The sequence below is a fragment of the Corvus hawaiiensis genome, chromosome 7 (genome assembly GCF_020740725.1).
Source record: "Corvus hawaiiensis isolate bCorHaw1 chromosome 7, bCorHaw1.pri.cur, whole genome shotgun sequence".
NCBI classification, from domain to species: Eukaryota; Metazoa; Chordata; class Aves; order Passeriformes; family Corvidae; genus Corvus; species Corvus hawaiiensis.
This window is the reverse complement of record NC_063219.1, coordinates 441,376-461,326: the sequence shown is the minus strand read 5'-3', so window position 1 is coordinate 461,326 and position 19,951 is coordinate 441,376. Positions and strand designations below refer to the sequence as shown.

Genomic DNA, 19,951 nt, shown 5'->3' with positions numbered 1-19,951 from the left:
GTGAGCAGCTGATTCTCCTGGTTTCAAGCTGGTATGTCCAGATATCATGGAATCACAGAATGGTTTGGGTTGGGAGGGAACTGAAAGACCATCTCATTCCACTCCTCCTGCCATGGGCAGGGACACAGATTGCTCCAAGCACTGGCCTTGTTCACATTCCTCATCTGTTTCATGGGAGATTCCCTCTGCCATGGTGAGATTGTTCCTATAAATTATTACCCTGATGTGGAGGATGGCAGCCCACATAATTACAGTATCCCCCAGCCACCCCTTCTGCTACACCTGGGAAAGTTCACATGAAATGCAAGGAGTTTTATTGGATCCCTGTTAGCAGCCAGTATCACTGCGCAGGAAAACACACACAGACACCAGCAGATTGGAAAACAGCACATGATGAGTTTCAGCAGGCTCTCCCGAAAGATAGAGGGTGGACATGCTGTCCATTGACTCCGAGATTCCAGGTCAAAGGACTTACAAGCTACACATAAGAGAAATCACTCAGCAGGCAAAACGCTGTTCCAAGGGAAAGGGGGAGGGAGGGGAGCGCCATGCAGGGGGTTCCTACGAGGACTTTGGCCTCATGTTTCGCTGATCACCGCGGAGCAGGTGGGACACGCCAGACGTTCAGTCAGAGTCAGAGCTGCTGCTTGAGCTGCTTGAGCTGCAGGAGCCACCTGAGGGCTGGGGAAGAGAAAACAAATTTAGGGCAGCAGGGAAACGAGCCTCTGTCACAGCATTCCTGAGAGGGGTTAGTGACCCTGCTGTGGCTGCCCCATATTGTGGGAGGGCTGGAGGTTTTTTATGACTTTTTTACAAGGCTCTTGTGAGAAATGGAGCCCACTCCTTTTGCTTTTGGGGTGTTATAAATTTAATAAGGGACAATAGGGGACAAAGGTCACTTAAGCCAAAGGACAGGGCTGGGTGCTTGCCTCATAGCCAGAGGCACGAACACTTACAAAGATTCCCGGTTATCTGCTTTAACTTCATGCATATTAATAAACTACAATGCATATGCATAGTTTTTCTGTGCACTGATTTACATTTTTTTAGAAGGGATTAACATAGTTCCTCCCCCGGATTGCCTTCTAGAGCATGCGTATTACGATGTGAGGGTCTTCGGGGGTCTTCTCTGATGAAGGCTCAGGTCTTCCTCACATCTTGAACTTTTCAACTGTGTCTTTGGAGCGTGCGCAGTTACGCTGTTCCTAGGTCTTTCTGGGTCCAACCGGTTTGAATTCCTTTCTCATTAGCACATCCTGCTGCTTCTCTTATTTTGTCTATTTTTGAGATTATCTACCTGGCTTTTCGTTTATTTAAGCATTAAGTGATAAGTTAACCACATACTAGCTATTACACTGTATAAAAAGTGATAATTTAAATTATATAGGTATAATTCAAGCTATATAATCATCTTGTAACTTTAATCCTAGTTAAAATGTTAATTAGTAAATACCTGTGTAGCGAAGTTATTCTTACCATGCATATCATTTTTCCTAACATATTCTAATACATAATATTTCTTACATTTCACTATTTGTGAAAGCCAATGCTATAATAGCTGTTTATCACACTCTTAAGGTCAATAAAGGAAATTCCAGAAAGGTCTTGCTCTCTGCCAGCAAGGACCAGTCACAGCAGATCACTTCCAGAGCTGTTTCCCAGTGAGAGGAGCTGCTGGTTAGATTTGTCTGGGAAATGCTCCCACCTCCAATGTTGGAAATGGGCCCTTGTTTAGCAGTTCCTCATTCAGACCTGCTCAGGATGGTGCCCATCTCTGGAATGGCATTTTCTGCAGAATCTACTCCAAGCACAGGGAATTGCTTCTCCTTTTTTGGTTTTCTTGTGAGGTTTTTTTTTGTTTTTAAGGAGGAACTGAACAGTTCCTCTGCTGCAAGACACTGAGTGAATGTCCCTTATGGACGACTTGCACTCAGGTGAGCAGGACAAAGTCCTGGGATTTAATACACTGTACAGTGCACCCCGAGCCACGCCACCATTTTAAATGGCTTCAAGGAATTTCATGGATTGCTTTTCAAATTACTCACTTAATATGACTTATTCTTGCCTATTTATTAATCTAACAGGAATTTCCATGTCTAAAAAAAGCCACTGAAGTTTTGGCAGCTTGCTCTAGCCACTACACAATGGGAGAGGAGAGTCCCAGCTGCTCAGGCAAGACGCTGTGGAACGGGGAGGGGCCCAGAGGACCACAATAGAATTAGGGAAGGGTTCACTGCTGTGCCACTCTTACCTTGTCTCCGTGGTGCTTGCAGTGCTTCTTCTTATGGTGCTTCTTATGGTGCTTCTTATGGTGATCCTGGTGCCCATGGGGGTGATGGCCTGCTGGGGGGTGCCCATGGGGGTGATGCCCCGATGGGGGGTGCCCATGGGGGTGATGCCCTGATGGGGGGTGCCCGTGCGGGTGCTGGCCAGGTGGAGCAGGGCACGGGGGGCAGACTGCCACGCCGCCAGGGCAGGGACCTGTGCCAGGACCAGGGTATCCCGGCGGGGCAGGAGGGCACACTGCAAGGTATGGTTGTGGCGGGCCTAGGAAGAAGAGGGGGCTGTTAGTGGGCAGAGACAGGCTCTCCTCAGACAGACAGTGCAAGGAGCTGGTGTACCCTTCCACCCAAAGGGCCCATCCTGGTCTACCTCTTCCTCACAAAGGACACCCCACATGCCTTTGGGATGCAGATAAACCCCCAGGTGTCTGTGGCCATGGCACAGAGCTACTCTCTGAGCCCTGATGGCTGTGTGGTACCTGCAGCCCTGCCCAGCCCCACAGCTCCTCACCTTGGTTGGGGTCACACATCCTCCTCAGTGGTCTCCGAGCTGAAAGGGAAGGACAGGCACCATCAGTCACCTCCTGCCAGGGGACATTGCCCAGCCAGCAGCTGGGACCTGACTCCTCTGTCCCACATATCTGCTCCCGGCACAGAGACTACACCTGCTTCCCCAGGAGTGCCATCCCTCCACAGACCTCACAGCTGTCCTGTGCCTTTGGTGACAGCACCAACCCCCAGAGCAACTGTCCCGCCCTCCACGCACCCCCAAAGCCCAGGCATGTGGTTTCCATTTTTAATGGAAATAAACCCACACTGGCCCAGCCTGGGTGCCGAGCTCGTGTCCTCGTGGGCCACAAGGGACTGGGGACACGTGCCTGGATGCAGTGCCAGCCATGGGGACAGTGCACCCTGACCCAGAGGTGCCCACGCTCCCGCTGCCCCCGTGCTCCCCCGCTGCCGTGCACTCACCAAACCTGCGGAAAAGTTCCCAGAGGAGGCAATGCCGGCAGCACTCGGGATCGCCGCCCTTGGCACGGCTCTCCCGGCTGTCGGGCACGCGTTAAATAGCGGGGCCCTGCCCCGCTGAGCCGGGGTGCGGCGGGCAGGGGTGCCACGGGAGCGGGGGAGCCGCGCCGTCACCATGGGCACCATGGGCGGGAAACGTCACCACGGCGCTCCCAGCCGGCACAAAGGTCCCACAGCGATAATAAACACCGGCGGTGGAGGGCTGTGATTCCAGCTCCCGGCGTCAAGGGATGGATGGAATGACTCAGCTGACCCACCATGAACCCTGGCTCGGTGCTCCCAGCTCAGGCACAGCGCCCAGGAACAGGGGTGACCTTCCCGCAGACCGGGGGGGGGGCTGTAGGACAGCGGGGTGCAGGGGCCAGACACTGCTCAGGGTGCTGCCGCCGTGTGCGGGTGGAGGACACGGTGTCTGCTGTCACACCCCGTCAACAGGGACAGGAGGCAGGGCTGGATGCCTTGATTTTCAGGTTTTCCTCTCGGAGGATCTCTGAGGAGGGTGCAGGGTTTCTCCCATCCCACCCCATCCCATCCCAATCCACCCCATCTCCCTGCTAACACCCCGATAGTGCCTCATGTTTGGCAGTGCTCCCTTCCCAGGCAATGCAACAGGCTGGAATTGTCACACACAGCCTGAAAGACGACTGGCAGAAAGGGACTGTGCCAGTTCTTGCCCCAGATCTAGGGCAGGAGGGTGTTTCATGGAGTTTTCTGGACACAGGACTGTGCAGGGTCAGCAGGTGCCCATGCACAGGGATCTCCTTGCAGGCAGTGCCACAGGGATCCTGCCAACCCAGTCGTCTACTTCTGCCCCAGGGATGGGAGGATGAAGCCCCAGACAGCAAAAATCCCCCTTGCCCAGGGAAAGGCCAGGGGATATGATGCTGGATGTGCCTGAGCAGAGCAGCTCTCTAGAGGCAGACACCAACAGAGCCAACAGGCAGGGACAAGAGTATTTCCCAGCTTTATTTGCCACTGCAGCACCCCCAGAGCACTCCCGAGCCCTTCTCAGGCCACCCGCTTGTCCAGCAGTGCCAGCACGACCGCCGAGCCTTGCTTCGCCTCTTCCAGCAGCCCGGAGACCTTCTGTGACATCTGTGTGGGGACAAGACGTGTCATTTGCCACTCGACAGGACAGAAGAGCCACCCCCACCGTGCAGCCCAGCGTCCCGCCCCGGCAAGGGGCACGGCGGGTCCCGGGGCCTCGCCGCCATCTCCGTCCCACCTCAGCCGCCCCGCCAGGGGGCGCCCGCGCAGCCCCGCTCACCACAAGCTTGAACTTCTCGTCCGTGATGTCCTTGAGGTTGATCATGACATTGAAGTAAGCTCCGAACACAGCCGCTTCCAGCATTTTGGCTCCCACCTGGGAAAAGTCGGGCTTGCGAGAAGCTCCCCTGGTGAACCAGCTCCACCCCACAGCGCTGAAGCAGGTCAGACCCTTACGTTGCAGGACTCCCACCCTCTACCACTCAGCAGCACACAGTGCTTTCCAGAGAAATGCATCCTGGAGGTCAGGACATGAGAGAACACCTTCCAGAGCTGGGGCCGTACCTGGATATCAGATTTGCAGGCCAGGTTGCAGTGTCGTGCCAGCTCCTTCAGAGCAGGCCACAGCCCGCTCACCTTCTCTGCCAGGCCGTAGGGCACCCCCACGGCCGTTTTCAGCCCCTGCTGCATGGCAGCCGTGCGCCTGGGAGGGGGGACAGCCCTGGGCTGAGTGCTGGGGGGCTGTGCCCCCACACTGAGCCGGTCCCCCCCAGCCCAGCTCACCTCTCCCGCTCTTCAGGGGTGTTCTTGGGCAGCTTCATGGCTTCCTGCAGGCAAAGAAAAGCAGGTTTGCTGCCATCACCCAGACCGTGCCTTGCATCGGGGGTCGGGGCAGACTCCATAGCTCCCATGCTCTTGCAGACCTCCCTTATATGACAATGTCCTTTCCTCTGGCCCTGGCTTTAGCATCCCTGGAAGTGTTCAAAAAGCAAGCAGATGTGGCACTTTGCCATATGGTTTAGTGGGCATGGATGCACTCAATAGAAGGTTGGACTTGATAATCTCAGAGGTCTTTTCCAATCTTAATGATTCTATAATTCTAAGGTCAGAGCCCTGCTCCTAAGGAATCCAGAGTGCAGCGATCCCAGCTCTCCTCCCAGCTGGAAAGCCCTCCTGTTTCCCTGCAGGATGCCTCTGGTGGGACCTCACCATGTAGCTACTGAAGGCGCGGGAGTCGGCATCCACCATTGCCACCAGCTCCTCCATGGCCTGGTGGAAAGGGGGGATCAGCTTCCTCATGATGGGGTCCAGGTCCTCAAACTGCCGCTTCCCGTAGCTCATCAGCCCCACCATGCTGCCCAGTGCTGCTCCCTGCCAGGGTAAATCCTCCAGTAGGACACAGTGCCCACTGCTACCAGCATGCCAGCTCCCCTTGGCACACCCGGGACCCCCAGGCCTCCATCTCTGTGTGGGGCGCATACCAGGGCTCCTGCAGCTGCAGACACGGAGCCTCCTCCCGGCGCTGCCGACCTCGCTCCGACTGCTCGCACGAAGGCACCCAGTGGCTTGGCCACCAGCCCCCCATCCACCTCCCCTGCTTCCACCAGGTACCTGCAGCACAGATGGTGTAGAGCTCCCCAGGTGCAGGGACACCACCACCACCCAGACCCTTCTCACCCAGCACTGCCCTCTCCAGCATCAACCCTGTGAATGAGTAGAGGACTAACCAAAAAAAACACAGCCTGAGGATCAGGGTAAGGACTGGGAACCCCATGGGTACAGCTGGGGAACACAGGTGGTGTGGAGATTGCTCTGCATTAGGCAGGTTGGGCTGATGCAAACGGCATTTGCTGGGACAGAAACGCCCCTGCAGCCATGTCCCAGGAGGGGTGACAAGGACTTCACCTCATGGGTGGATTTCCCTTCCTTTCCCCCCACGGACTCATGTTTCACACCAGGTGATGCAGCATGTGAGCCAGAGGCAGTGAAATTTTGCATGGGGATAGGGTAAGGAATTTAACATTCAAATCTGGCCACAAAACCTGCTCCCACTGCCTGCTTAAGCGACCTGGAGTTCCCTCACTCCACATTCACAACCATCAGCATTTGGGAGCAGGGACCACCCTGCTCCTGCACAACACCCAGCAGAGATGTCGCCAGGCTGTGAAGAGGAGCTGGGAGCAGCCACTGCTCCCAAAACAAGCTGAGTGCAGGATGCAGGCAGCAGGATCCCCCTATCCAGGCAGGGATGGGCACCATGACAAGAAGTAGGATGTGGGTCCCTACTCGATGATGCGGTCCCGGGGGTGAAACGGAGACAGGGAGTCCAGGCCCAGCCGATTGACCACCTGCAAGGAGCAGCACCTCTGCGTCAGCCCTGTCACGGTAAGTCCTGCTGCATCCTCATTCCCCACTGCTCATTAACCATGGGTGAGTCAACACTGGGACTGGGCCACCACCCAGGGAGAGGACAGCTGGCACCACCATCCCAGCCCATCCCAGACTCAGGGGCGGTGTGCGGTCACCTACGAATGACTGGGAACTGTACTGATAAATCATTAGCTTGCTCTTATCTAGCACGTTCCCCACAGGCTGGAAAAGTCCCTCCCTCCTGCAGTGGAACAGCAGAGCCTGTCTCTTCATTTCCAGCTTACTCCCCATCCTGGGACGGCCTCCCATAACGCCACACACTGTCCTTGAGCTCTGGGGACACCTCCTTCCCCTCCTGGCCTTCATGCAGGCAAGACAGGCAGCTGCTGCCCACACTCAATCCTCATGGGCTGTGGTCCCTGCTCCCTGTGCATCTCAGCATCCTCAGCACAATAAAGCAACTTGTCCTACTTGCTGTCCCCCCACAAAATCCACCCTGGAGACAAGTGTCACGCCTGGGGCCTGAGCAGTCCCAAATCTCTGCTCTGTGCCACTTTGGGAGGCTGGTGCGGGGTGGATGTGTCTCTCTCATGATCCTACCCTTGTGCTGGTACCAGAAGGAGCCACATTACCAGCCTGATCTTCTGTTCCTCCTCCAGGATAAAGAGTTTTTCCTTCTTGATGTAAAACTCAGCTGCGTCCAGCATGGCTTTCTTGGGAATGAGCCCCACCAGCTGAGACCCCACAACAGGGAGATTCAATTCCTGTGAAGAAATGTGATTATTCCCAGACCTGCTGGCACTACTACCCCAGGATAGCGGTCCTCATCCCTTCCCAGGACATGGGAAGCTCGCGGAAAAGCTTTCAACAGAGGAGCTGGGGACTCGCAGCAAGTTGCTGAGCTTTTGGGGATTTTGTGCCATTCAGCACTTTGGCTGAGCTAAGCCTGAGAAAGCAGAGCTTGACCTGGGGAAGAAAACTTGGTGGGAGACATCCTCTGGGAAGCCCCCTTTGGAACAAGCACCCCAGACCACCCACCTGTGCATCTCGGCAGATCTCCTCATAGACGGCGTGGAGCGGCGTGGTCTCAAAGTCCAGCAGGTTTGTCGAAACCTGGGCCATGTTCTCCTCCTCCAAATACCAGCCGATGCCCTGCACCTTCTTCAAGCGCCCAGGCTGCCAACAACTGCCACATTCAGGGCACAGTCCAGGAGGTGTGGGGACAGGCAGGTGTGCTCCTGGCATGCCCGTGCTCCTGGGGTACCTGGTCGGGGCCGCGGCCCTGCTCACGGATGTTGAGGGCGATGCGGTGAGCCAGCTCCTTGGTGCACAGCAGGTTGATGTTGTACGCGATGAGGAAGGTCCGGGCGCCCGTCACTGTGGCCCCCCACCGGGGGACAAAGGTTGAGGGTCCAAAATCAGGAGCCCACTCTGGTTTTGCAAGCTGGGGAGGAGGGAGGAGATCGTGTGGGCTGGCATCACCCAGCAGCAGAAGCCACCCTCCCAAGGAGGGCATCTCCCTCCCCTGCCGGAATCTGCCATGACCACCTGTGTCACCAGCTCCTCGTGGTGCAGAGGGACTGTGCCAGCCCTCAGCACGCTCCCTGAAGCCAGAGAAGTACAGGTCAGGTCTGCCCAGCCTGTGCCACCGCCAGGCTCACCTTCTCGGGGAGCGCCTCGTACTCCCCAGCACGGATGGAGGGCAGGGCTTTCCTGCTCTCGTCCCGTGCCGCCGCTCCGTACAGGTAAACTGCAAGACACAGCCAGGGGTGAACACCACCAGGCAGGGGCTGGCACTTTCTCCAACAGTTGGAATCATGAAGGGTGGGATGGAATGCGGAGAGGTTCCTGACCCACTCACCAGGCACCCCCAGCTCTGCTGCCAAGCGCTGCCCGAAGATTTGAGCGCAGGTGACACACTCCTCCATGCTGACGTTCCTCACTGGCACAAAGGGGCAGACGTCCAGGGCCCCCATCCGAGGGTGCTCACCTGGTGGTGGGACAGATATAGGAATGGGAGATGGGAAGAACAAGCAGACAAAGAGGGAGAACAATCCTTTCCCACACACTTACAGACTGGACACCATTGCTGTAAGGAAATCACAGAATAACCCAAGTTTGAAGGGACCCCCCAGGATCATGACTCCAACCCCTGGCCCTGCACAGGACAGCCCCAACAATCCTACCATGTGCCTGAGAGCATTGCAAACACTTCTTAAACTCTGTCAGGCCTGGGGCTGTGACCATAGTCCCTGTGTCCAGTGCCGTGCTTGGTCCCAGCAGCTGGGATGCTCTGTGCCAGCCCAGCTCCTGGGCCTCCCCCAAGCTCACCCGAGTGTCGGCTCATGTCAATGAGCTGTCCAGCCACACGGGCCGCGCTCAGTGCCCCTTCCACCACAGCCTCAGGGGACCCCACAAAGGTGTAGACAGTGCGGTTGGTGGAGGCGCCGGCATCCACGTCCAGCAGCACACATCCCGGCGTCTGGGAGATGGCCTGTGCCACCGCATCGATCACCTGCCAGACAGCAGATGGGAGCAAGGGGACTGAGATGGCTGGAACCGCACAACAGCCATGGCTTTTCAAGAGAGGGGACATCTCAGCTCTCCCCCTTCCAATTGGTGATGGGGTTGAGGATGACCACGTGATCAGTAGGGGTACAGCCCGGCATGGAGCATCCCCCTCCCAGCCAGGGGGTTTGGGGCACCCCTGCCTCCCCAGACTTGCCATGGTGGGGGAGAGACACCTGTCTGCTGCTGCATGCCACAGAGCACCACCACAAATTGCTGTTTCTGAGGATACATCCCCCTGCCAGCTTCCCAACACATTTGGCTCTGCAAAGCCTCTGCCCAGGGGGAGGCTGTGTTTTGACAGCCATGCTGGGTTCGCTAAACTCTCCTGCTGCTGGCAGAGCCAAAGTTCAGTTGAAGGCTGATGCCCAGGACAGACTCCATTAACCTGGACAGAGTCTTTTAGCACAACAACTGCAAGCAATATTTCTCTGCAGGGGTATCCCAGACCAAACCCAGATCTGGTGCTACAACAACGTGCAGGCAGCGGTGGAGGGAGGTCTGAGCCCTCACTTCTCACCGAGGTGCCAAAAGGGAGCCGAGGCTACCTTTAGGCATTTTTGGCACTAGCCAGGTAGTGAAAGGTGCACAGCACTGCAAAGGAGGCACAGCAGTCTGGCAGTGAGTACCGCCCTGGAGGGGGAAACCTGGCTGTCAGCACCCCCATGTCACCCACCCCTCAGTCCTTCCATGTATTCCCTCACCTCTTTGTTATTCCCCTCTGAGAAGTTGGGGACGCATTCCACCAGCTTGGCCATGGTCCCAGGGTCTGCTTGCACCCCGCAGCCCCTGGCTCGGTTCTTCACACCCTGGGGTTTCCTGCCCTTTCCTGTCCCACCACGGAACAAAAGCCTCTCAGAAGCCGACCCGTTGCCTCTTTCCCAAGCTGGAGTTTCTCATTAACTGAATCGATCTGTGGCCAGGGGACAGAAATGGGCTTGGATAAACACCATGGTACTGGCCCTGCTGTGCTTGGAGCAGCTCTGGGCACAAGGGCTCTGTGGGGCCAGACGGCAGCACTCACCTGCACCAATTAATGGATGAAGGAAAAAAAGCTGCTGCAATCAGCAAGATGCTGTGGTTATCACATGGGACAGCCAAATCACTCTGCAATCAGTGCAGTTGTAGTGGGGGAAGAGCTCCTTATAGGAGCTCCAGCCAGCTCCACCATGGATACGGGGTAAAACCCATCGCTGTGAGCAGGATTCGAACCTGCGCAGGGAACCCCTATTGGATTTCGAGTCCAACGCCTTCACCCCTCGGCCATCACAGCCCTGAGTCCCAAGGTGGGGGGGCAGCCGTGCCCCGGGCCGGACCGCGCCGCGTTTTCCCGGGAAGCGGGAAAGTGTCCGGGATGTCCCGGGACAGAGGGGGGGTGCGGGACGATACGTGCACCCCGGCTCGTTGGTCTAGGGGTATGATTCTCGCTTAGGGTGCGAGAGGTCCCGGGTTCAAATCCCGGACGAGCCCTTTTTTTTACACACCCGCTGCTGACCGCGGCACACCTCAGCACACTGCAAACATGGCCGCACATTCCCACTCCCCGCCTCCGCCCCGGCCTGCAGAGCAGCCGGCCCACACAGCCATGGCACAGCTACGCTCGGCCCCTGACGCGGCCTCTGCGCCCAGAAAATCACGTCCCTGCTCTGCCCCACAGTTATTCCCCCTGTTCCAACCCCCTCGCCAGCCCAGTGACACCTGAGGGACCCCCAGCGCCTGCAAAGACCTGAACCCCCTTTCCCCAGCTTGGGCGCCAGGGGAAGGCAGCAGAGACAGGCACTTCCTCGGAGTGAGGAGAACGCCAGGGCAGAGGCTGTGTCAGGGGGATGTAGCTCAGCGGGAGAGCGCTTGCTTTGCATGCAAGAGGCCCTGGGATCAACCCCCAGCATCTCCACGTCCTTTTGCCTCTCCAAGACCCCTCCCTGATGGATGCGGGGCCTCCAGAGACACCCAGATCCCTCCAAAAAATCCCTGGGCTGCCTGCGGCTGCGTCTAACCTGGGATTGCCTCCTGGCATCCCAAGGCAGGCAGTGAGGAAATGCCCGCAGAGATTTCCCTCCCTGCCCACGTGCTGCACGCTGTGGTGGCACCCAGTGTCCCTTCCCCACGGTGTCTCTTGGGGTGACCACCTGTGCTGGGAGGACCAGCCGGGGGGCAGGAGGGCTCTGGGTGCCCAAAAACAAGGGCTCGTCCGGGAGTTGAACCCGGGACCTCTCGCACCCTAAGCGAGAATCATACCCCTAGACCAACGAGCCGGGGTGTACAACTTGCCCTGCACCCCCCCTCTGGCCCGGGACACCCCGGACACTTCCGCGCTTCCCAGCAAAACGGCGCTCCAGGCACACGCTGCCACACGGGCCCTGCCTGCGCAGGGACACCGCGCACACACGCACCCATACAACGCTTTACAGCCCTTCCACACCGCACACACGGCACCCACTCACACTTCCCACGCTGATCACTGCGCTCCCCTCTCTCCCGCCCACATCCCATGCGCACCCACACCAAAGGGCACCGACAGCCCCTGACACACAGACACGGCCATTCGCTCCCACCGAGGACAAACACAGCTCACAGGCGATCCCGCAGGAGATCGGCTTCGCGGGATGCCCCACAACGAAAGGCGGCAGAAAAAGTACCGGCCATTCCACCTGCTGCAAAGGCCGCCGAGGGGCTTTTTGTGGAGGAAAGAGGCGCTGGAAGTGGGACATGCTGGATCTGGCACCTCGCGGCCACAGCAAGTGGCACCTCCCTGCTCTCAGAGTGTGCAGGGCTCACAGAGCCCCGCATGCCTCAGTGGGCGGCTCCAGTGATCCAACGAGGACCCCACATGGCTCCTTGCACACTCCGCTCCCATCCAGTCGCCACGTGGTTTCCTCACTGGCTCGACCGCAGGTTTCCCCTGGCAAAGTCTCTGACGTCTGGATCCTTAAAGCAATTTAATCACGGCACAAGAACACAGGAGCAGCTCAAGATGGTGAGTCCGGGAAGGGACCCCGAACCAAGGAATATCCACCCCAGCACGGGCATCCCAGGGTCCCTTCCCTGCACAGGGGATGTAGCTCAGCGGGAGAGCGCTTGCTTTGCATGCAAGAGGCCCTGGGATCAACCCCCAGCATCTCCACGTCCTTTTGTCTCCCTGGACCCCTCTCTGCTGGTTGCGAGGCTGCCAGGGCTCCCCAGGAAAGGCCTGGTGCTGTATCCTGGCACCTCAAGCCTGTGTAAAAATGCCCAGAGCTCTTTCCCTCCCCTGCCTGGAGGCTGCAGAGCACTGGAGCACTTTGTTTTCCTTCGCCACGGGTCTCGGGGTGCCTCCAGGGGTGAACATGGGTGCTGGGAGGAGCAAGTGGGAAGGAGGGTTGGTGGTGCCCAAAACCTCTTCTGAGAGCTGGACCAATGAGCCTGGGGTGCACTGCTCCCCCAGGGATGTGGGACAGGGCGATGAGAGGGAATCCACTCAGCAAGCCGGGAAACGGTTCCACGTCCCCACGCCACTGCCCTCAGTATCTTTTTCCTCACCTCTTCCAGGTCTGCAAAACCTGGAGAATCCCCCGGGGGCATCACAGTCCCTGCCTGGGGCATTGAGGTGCTCCCGAGGGAGAAGCGACGTTTCCCTGGCTGCCAATGACCTTTCCATATCAGCTCCTCCCGGGACCCGCAGGCAGGACACCCCAAGACCCCCAGCGTGTGTATCCGGGCGTTGGGTAAAACCCATCGCTGTGAGCAGGATTCGAACCTGCGCAGGGAACCCCTATTGGATTTCGAGTCCAACGCCTTCACCCCTCGGCCATCACAGCCCTGAGTCCCAAGGTGGGGGGGCAGCCGTGCCCCGGGCCGGACCGCGCCGCGTTTTCCCGGGAAGCGGGAAAGTGTCCGGGATGTCCCGGGACAGAGGGGGGGTGCGGGACGATACGTGCACCCCGGCTCGTTGGTCTAGGGGTATGATTCTCGCTTAGGGTGCGAGAGGTCCTGGGTTCAACTCCCGGACGAGCCCTTCTTTTTGGGCACTCGTCGCTGGATTCCGGGCACGCGTGGGGCGACGCTGCCTTGTGCAGAGGGCACGGGTGGCCGACATGGCCCAGCCGTGGTCGGGATTGGTCCCCTCCTGGGTGGGGAAGGGGCTATCGGGGCAGTGGGGGACAGCAGTGTGGGGTCCGTGCTGCCATCGCGGCCGCGTGTGGGCGGCACAGCCATGGTGCAGGGAATCTCCTTTTGGGAAGGCCTGATGTAAAAGGAGTTTATCATCGCCGCCTCGTGGAGGAAGTGGGGAAAAATCACAAAACTACTGGAGATGCTGGGGATTGAACCCAGGGCCTCTTACATGCGAAGCAAGCGCTCTCCCACTGAGCTACATCCCCTGCCGATGAGGAAATTTCGGGAGGGCACAGCCTCTTGGCACTGCAGGGGTCGTCTTTATTTGCCAGAAATAATGTTAGCTGAATTAGAGGCACTACGGCCACCCCACAGGATGCTGTTTGCAAGGAGCTGGGGGATGCAAGGGCTGATTGTCCCGCACTTGGTCTGCAGAGAACAGCAGGGGTGCAGTCCCCAAAGGAGGAGCTGTCCCAAAAGGGTTGTCTCCAAAGCCGGGGCTTTACCCAAAGGAGGATTTGCCCCCAAAAAGGAGGGGTTGTATCCAAAGGCGGGTTTATCCAGGAGTTGAACTCAGGATCTCCCACACCCAAAAGTGAGACATCTATCCCTACACCAACAATCTGGAGGAAACCCCAGGGCCTTTTGAGGGGACTCTGGCAGCCCTGCATCCATCAGGGAGGGGCTTGGGGAAGCAAAAAAACACATGGAGATGCTGGGGGTTGATCCCAGGGCCTCTTGCATGCAAAGCAAGCGCTCTTCCGCTGAGCTACATCCCCTGCTCCAGTGGCACTTGGCAGCCGCCCCTTGAGGCTCCATCCTGCCTGCAGGAATTTGCCAAGCCAGGATGTGGGAACGGCCCTGTTCCAATCCATGTTACAGCCCCATAGATCCCAGTGTGGCTTTGAGATAAGGGACAGGAGCTGTGGGTGCTGGGTTACCAGCAAATTCTTTTTTCCCAAGTCCCATGAGGGTCAGCAGGGTGCTGGTGCTGGGGCTCCTATGGGTGCCATGAGGGCACAGCTCCAGGGCAGGACATGAGGAATTTTTCAGGACACAGGTCCTCAGAGTGGGGCTGCCCGTAGCTGTGCTGGGGTGGCAAGATGATCTGCTGCAGGAGCCCCAGCTGGTGGGGACCCCCCTTCACACAGGGACAACAGTGCAAAGAGGTGATTTGGAGACAGCAGCCAGCCTCTAATGCTAATTGTAACACATGGCTGTACCAGAGCAGAGATTCCCTCCATCCATACCCCCTGAGCTGACTGAGGGGAACTGGGAGGATGGTGCAGCCACAGTCCTTCATATCACAGAGGAGTGGAGGGGAGCAGGCAAGGGAAACACTGCACCCCATGATTTCCGGGTCTCATAACCCCCCACAGATACGCAGCTCCTTCAACCCCATGTATGCAGCGCTGACAGCAGCTACCCCACACAGCAGTAACCACATCACCCTTCTCCTCTTTGGGAAGTGTGCAGACACCTCTCTCTGTGAATTAACAGCCCTGGAATGTTTAATCAAACAATTATTGTGTTTAAAACTCAGATTCCCACCCAGAACCCTGCAAACCGTTGGGATCTGGGCTCCGCTTTCATTGCGCTCATCCCAGTCTCTCCCTCAGGACTGCCCTCCACAGCAAAAGCTTGGAGCAGAGGAGGGTGTAGGACAGCCAGGAGCGATGTCTGATGATGATGTGGGCTCAGGGTGACACAGTGGTGGTGGAGCCAACAGGGCTGCGGGATGCAACTCTTGTGAGCCCCATTCCCACAGGGAGCACCAGGAGGGCCAGACTGGCTTGCCAGTGCCTTTTGATTTGCCTGCTTCTTCCCCCGTGACTCACACATGTGGGTAGCCTGTTATTTTCCTGGTTTATGGGATCTCCAGCCCTGGGGAAGAACCGGAGCCCTTGGCAGAGCCAATGCCTGTCTGGCTCCCCAAGCGTGGCAGGGGGGGCACCCTGAGCCCCTGCCCTGTGCTCGATCCATGAGTGGCTGGGGTGGGATATCCTCAGTGGTGTCCTCTCCTCCCTCTTGTCCTGGCCATGCAACCACTTTCTTTCCCCTTCCTCAATCTGGAAGGCTGCTGCAAGCTCCATCCATCCTGGCCTTGAACCCATCCAGGGACTGGCTGCACAAGTCCCATCTCTCTGCCTGCCTTGCTTGCAGGCTCCCAGCTCCAGGGGCTCTGTCTCTCACCTGGTGGCCCCAGGTGTGTCCCAAAGTGCTCTGGCCAGCAGTCCTTGTCCCAGGGAGGAGGATGAGGGATGCTGCCTGATTGATGCAGCTTACCCTCCCAGCGTTGCTCTCAGCCCAGTGCCCCAGTGCTGGTCTGGGATATACCTTTTGCAACCCAGTAAAGTCACAGGTGGTGGATCTGTCTCTTCATCCTCTCCCACTGCTGTGACACACCACAGTTTTTGTCTTCTCACCTGGATGTGCAGAAAAGCTGAAGAGTGATGTGTTCTATTGACCCACCAATCCTTCCCGCCCTATCACCAGCACCATGCTGCCTGAGGCTTCCATAGAATCATAGAATATCCTGAATTGGAAGGGACCTGTAAGGATCATCAAAGTCCAAGTCCTGGCTCTGCACAGGACACCCCACCAATCCCACCCTGTGCCTGAGAGCGTTATCCAAACGCTTCTGGAGCTCTGGCAGCCTTGGGGCTGTGACCATTCCCTGGGGAGCCTGTTCAGTGCCTGACCACCCTCTGGGGGAAGAACATTTTCCTAATCAAACCTAACCCTCCCCAGACAAAGTCTCCCTTCCAAATGGTCCCACTTGCTGTTCACAGCAATCTCCCCTTTTCCATCACAGCTCTCTGTGCTTGTTTCTCCTCGAACCATGACTTCCCCTCTCCTTCCCACGTCATCTATCCCCGGGGTGGGAAGGTACCCGTCCTTCAGGAGCCTGAGGATACTGTGACCACAGGGAGAAGTTTTCCTCCAAGGTCATGAAGCAGCTGAGGGAAGATGGGAGGCGGGCAGGAGACATGAACCTCAACAGGCATGGCCAGAGGGTGGCATCAGGGCTATACACCAGGCTCTTCTCAGAAATGCTTCTGCTGCTTTTGAAAGCTGTAAGTAGGCAATACTGGGACCAAATCCCAGGACCCAGCTATTTCCCTCCATGTGCTTCCACCTGCTGAGCTTTTTTTTTTTTTTCATCCCAGTCTTGTTATGTAGCTCCCTGTTTCTCACTGGAGACTTTGGCTGTGCTGCCTCTACAGAAACCTGTATTTAGGGCCTGATCAGCAGGTCTGGGGGGTCCTGCCCAGGGCAAGGGCTGGCTTGTGGGCGAAATGTGAATTCAGGACTGCTCTTGAGCTGGGAGCCAAGGAGGCATGGCTCCCAGCTGGAGTCAAGGCTCCTATGGGAGACAGAGTCCCCAGTCCCTCAGGACAGGGAGCCCTGAAAGGCACCAAGGTCCTCATTTCCCTGACTGACTGCACTAAGGCATCACAATTTTCAAGCCAAATCAAGAACCTGTGTAGATTTTCGGAGACACTGGACTTTCAGAAAAAAAACAGATTAAAATCTGTATAACCTCATCAGTGGAGTCATTCAGTGCAAAGCTACAAAAAAATGTCATTATTCTTTCCACCTGCTCCCTCGTGGACTGTTCTGTGGAGCAGGCTTGAGGAAGGCAGCTGCACAAGGCCCAGAGACCTACAGCTTCCCAACAAAAATTTTGCTGGAATTCCAAAGTTTTTTGTCATTTTTTATTCAAAATTTTGCATCCTATCTCTGCAGACAGTTTCCAGAGCTGGGATAAAAATTCTGAGCAGTCCTTGGAAGAAGGACACCTCCCTTCTTCTGGTGCACTGGCTGCTGAGCAATTGCCATGTAAATTTTCTCCAAATTAGGAGCACCTCTGCAAAGGTCTCCTGGGCAATAAAACCAGTTGAGCTTGGTCAAAGACTTTTGATGACCAATAGGCTTTCAAGCTCGGCATAATCCCTCATTATAAACACTCACAAGCTTTATGCAAATACTCCTATTCCTCCTTCCATCAGCTGAAAAGGTTCTGCCTGATGATCCATGGCATCTTAAAAAGAGGCTTTACTCAATTAGTGACATCTTCCAGAGACTCCTGTGTCCCCTATCCATAAAACAATTACTGGCTCTTCTTTTTTGCTCTTCACTGTCACCCGTTAAACACTGGGTGAGCTAGGCATAGGATGCCCATCCAAAGGACCCCGTCTCCCAAGAATCCCACTTCTTTCTTCCCTGACTCTGGGTCCACCCTCCTTAGCTCAACCCCCCTCCAAAAATCGCTGCAAAATGCAGGGTAAATGCCATTTTGGAATGTCAAACCTTCGTGTTCCCAGCTCCTTGAGGGAACAAGCAATAAAGTCTGCTCCAGCAGGAATTCCTCCCTGAGCAGGTGCTTGCTGTGGGGCAGCAGGAGAGGTTTCCAGGATGAGAAAGTTGCCTTCGGGCTGGCCCCAGCAAACCACACACTCCTGTCAGCACAGGGAAGAGCTGGGCAGCAGAAACCCCCATGTCATACAAAAACCAGACCTCCCCAGCAGCAACAAAGTGCCTCCAGAGGAGGTCACCCCTCCAGACTCATGAACAAGGAACACCAGAAGACTCAGGTTATGATGTAGCAAGTCTTTAATGAGAAGGAGAGTGAACCAGTTGAGAGTACAAGTGCGTTTCCAGCGCTCAGTAAAGAAATGGATAAACCCCACTTTGGGACAAGCTGGTCCCTACAAGGTGTCCCCTCGCCCCACCACCCCATTACTATTATCTGCCATCTACAGCCTGCTAGAAGCATTTATTGCCCAGCCAGCAGCAAATGCCATGTAGAACATGGAAATATAAAGAGTTAGTGAGAGAAAGGTGTACAGAGGCACGGTCTGGAGTGACGAGCTCACATGGCTCCCGTCCTCCTGGGGGAACTGCTGGGAAACCCAGGGGCATCTCCTTAGTCCTCTTCCCCAGTCTTGGTCCTGTGCTTCGCTTGTCCTTCCCGACCACACCACTGGCACAGGCAGGAGGAAGAGCCCTGGCCAGGGACACCCTACAGCCCAGTGCCCAAGCACAGCAGTCCCGCCTTGCCCAGCCCCCGGGAGCCCACGGGGATGCCGCAGCAGCGCAGGTAGCTCCCGACTGCCGCCGACGCCGTGGAGCCCACCGTGGTGTTCTGCGGGAAGGAGCTGAGGATGGGCCCGGGCAGCGTGACCACGACCGTGGGTGGCTGGATGAAGGTGGTGGAGTCCCTGCAGCGGCGGAAGCAGGGCTGGTTGCAGCTGGTGGCCAGGGGCCGGGGACCGCAGGAGGAGGGCAGGCACAGGTCGTAGCAGGACATGGCTCGGCGAGGATGTGCACCTGAAAGCCAGAGTCGGGATGTAAAGGCAAGGCAGAGGTCTGTCTGTCCCTGCTGAGCCCTCACGTAGCACCTCCCATAATAAGAAGCATGGGAGAGCGAGCAAGAGGGTGAGTCTGGATGGTTTAGGAACAGCAAAGGAAGGTTTCCCCCCTTCCTCGCCCCATAAACCACTCGGGAGAGTGAGGGGAATTTGTTTCAGCTGCAAATTGGTCTGAGAAAGCTGGAGGCACCAGGTGCTGGGAGCAGAAAGCAGACCCACTCCTGCTCCGGGCTGACGGGAAGCCTTTGGCAAGCAAGGTGCTCACAAGATGCATGTGGTTGAAGCAAAACCCACTTAAATCAGCACAACATGAGCTGAGCCATCCCATCCCAATATATAAGGGACCTCTGATGCCCTTCCATAAACAGGGGTACATCAATCCATGCAACCCAGGTACGTCCTGTTCTAATTGGTTTTTCTCCTTCAGCAAGGAAAATCATGAAGAATGCAACTGTTTATGTGGTTGCAGACCCTGTAAGCCCTGCATCCTGGAACCCCTTGCACTCCTCGTATTAGGACAGAGGTACACCCTTCCCCGATGTCCTCTGTGGCTGGAAGGGAGGAGGGAGGCATGGGGAAGGGGATGGAGTCTGTCTCAACTTACCCAGTTGGAGGTGGCAGCAGTGGCAGCTGGAGCAGGTCGTGGGGCCAGGCACTGTCCCTACAGTTTTATAGGGTGGCCCAGCCCCCTGGGGGAGCGGGTGCGTGCCTTCCGCCTGAAACTCCCCAACAACCAGCAGTTTTCTCCTGGAAAGCTCCCCCGACTGATTAAACAGTTCCCTCTTTCATCTCTCATGTTTTGTTTCCATGTAATACTGAGTAAGATTGAAATGATTCGGGCTATAGGCACTAATTACCTTCCTTCCTAAGGCCAAGGGACATTTTAGGTCTTTATGCCACCAGGCAGGAGAGTGTTTCAGCAGAATTTAGGGCAGACACATCCCCACCTTCCTCTCAGTACAACCAATTCAGCTCCCTGGTGCACCTGAGGTGAGACCAGGGATGTAAACTGAATGTAAGGAACATCCATTTGTAGTTAAATCTGGTGCCAGGAGTCTCATGGGTGGCAGGAAAGCTGAGGGGCTGCAGGGGTGAGGGTGCTGGCTATGAGCGATGTGGACACAGGGACCAGACCTAGCCCAGCATGAGCAATTTGTTCTGGGTTTGGATGCACTTAGAGGATTTTCCTTTTCTTTTTTTTTTTTTTTTTTTTTTTGTTGTTGTTATTCCTCACACCTGGAATACGAG

General features: G+C 56.7%; 2 protein-coding genes, 1 long non-coding RNA gene and 9 other non-coding genes across 12 annotated transcripts; 4 read left to right on the top strand and 8 right to left on the bottom strand.

The window, feature by feature from the left end:
* Nucleotides 1–376: 376 nt before the first annotated feature.
* Nucleotides 377–3,547, bottom strand: LOC125328565. The gene is made up of 4 exons (XR_007204776.1): nt 3,255–3,547; nt 2,794–2,832; nt 2,252–2,547; nt 377–681 (listed from the first exon to the last, which is right to left on the bottom strand). It is a non-coding gene; the product is annotated as an uncharacterized LOC125328565 (long non-coding RNA).
* Nucleotides 3,548–4,258: 711 nt separating this feature from the next.
* Nucleotides 4,259–10,127, bottom strand: FTCD (formimidoyltransferase cyclodeaminase). Its single transcript, XM_048309452.1, has 14 exons — nt 9,941–10,127; nt 9,000–9,183; nt 8,530–8,658; nt 8,330–8,418; nt 7,933–8,112; nt 7,707–7,844; nt 7,301–7,432; nt 6,585–6,646; nt 5,780–5,909; nt 5,508–5,669; nt 5,082–5,125; nt 4,863–5,001; nt 4,579–4,674; nt 4,259–4,406 (listed from the first exon to the last, which is right to left on the bottom strand). The coding sequence occupies exons 1-14, from the start codon at nt 9,992–9,994 to the stop codon at nt 4,320–4,322; spliced, it is 1,626 nt and encodes a 541-aa protein (XP_048165409.1). The 5' UTR covers nt 9,995–10,127; the 3' UTR covers nt 4,259–4,319.
* Nucleotides 10,128–10,427: 300 nt separating this feature from the next.
* On the bottom strand, nt 10,428–10,509 carry TRNAS-CGA. Its single transcript has one exon. It is a non-coding gene; the product is annotated as a tRNA-Ser (tRNA).
* Nucleotides 10,510–10,634: 125 nt separating this feature from the next.
* Nucleotides 10,635–10,706, top strand: TRNAP-AGG. The gene has a single exon. It is a non-coding gene; the product is annotated as a tRNA-Pro (tRNA).
* Nucleotides 10,707–11,058: 352 nt separating this feature from the next.
* On the top strand, nt 11,059–11,130 carry TRNAA-UGC. Its single transcript has one exon. It is a non-coding gene; the product is annotated as a tRNA-Ala (tRNA).
* A 289-nt stretch (nt 11,131–11,419) lies between these two features.
* On the bottom strand, nt 11,420–11,491 carry TRNAP-AGG. The gene has a single exon. It is a non-coding gene; the product is annotated as a tRNA-Pro (tRNA).
* A 797-nt stretch (nt 11,492–12,288) lies between these two features.
* TRNAA-UGC lies at nt 12,289–12,360 on the top strand. The gene has a single exon. It is a non-coding gene; the product is annotated as a tRNA-Ala (tRNA).
* Nucleotides 12,361–12,951: 591 nt separating this feature from the next.
* Nucleotides 12,952–13,033, bottom strand: TRNAS-CGA. The gene has a single exon. It is a non-coding gene; the product is annotated as a tRNA-Ser (tRNA).
* Nucleotides 13,034–13,158: 125 nt separating this feature from the next.
* Nucleotides 13,159–13,230, top strand: TRNAP-AGG. The gene has a single exon. It is a non-coding gene; the product is annotated as a tRNA-Pro (tRNA).
* Nucleotides 13,231–13,522: 292 nt separating this feature from the next.
* On the bottom strand, nt 13,523–13,594 carry TRNAA-CGC. The gene has a single exon. It is a non-coding gene; the product is annotated as a tRNA-Ala (tRNA).
* A 441-nt stretch (nt 13,595–14,035) lies between these two features.
* Nucleotides 14,036–14,107, bottom strand: TRNAA-UGC. The gene has a single exon. It is a non-coding gene; the product is annotated as a tRNA-Ala (tRNA).
* Nucleotides 14,108–17,927: 3,820 nt separating this feature from the next.
* Nucleotides 17,928–19,413, bottom strand: LOC125329006 (beta-keratin-related protein-like). The gene is made up of 2 exons (XM_048310369.1): nt 19,308–19,413; nt 17,928–18,662 (listed from the first exon to the last, which is right to left on the bottom strand). The coding sequence occupies exon 2, from the start codon at nt 18,640–18,642 to the stop codon at nt 18,355–18,357; it is 288 nt and encodes a 95-aa protein (XP_048166326.1). The 5' UTR covers nt 18,643–18,662; nt 19,308–19,413; the 3' UTR covers nt 17,928–18,354.
* Between the last annotated feature and the right edge of the window lie 538 nt (nt 19,414–19,951).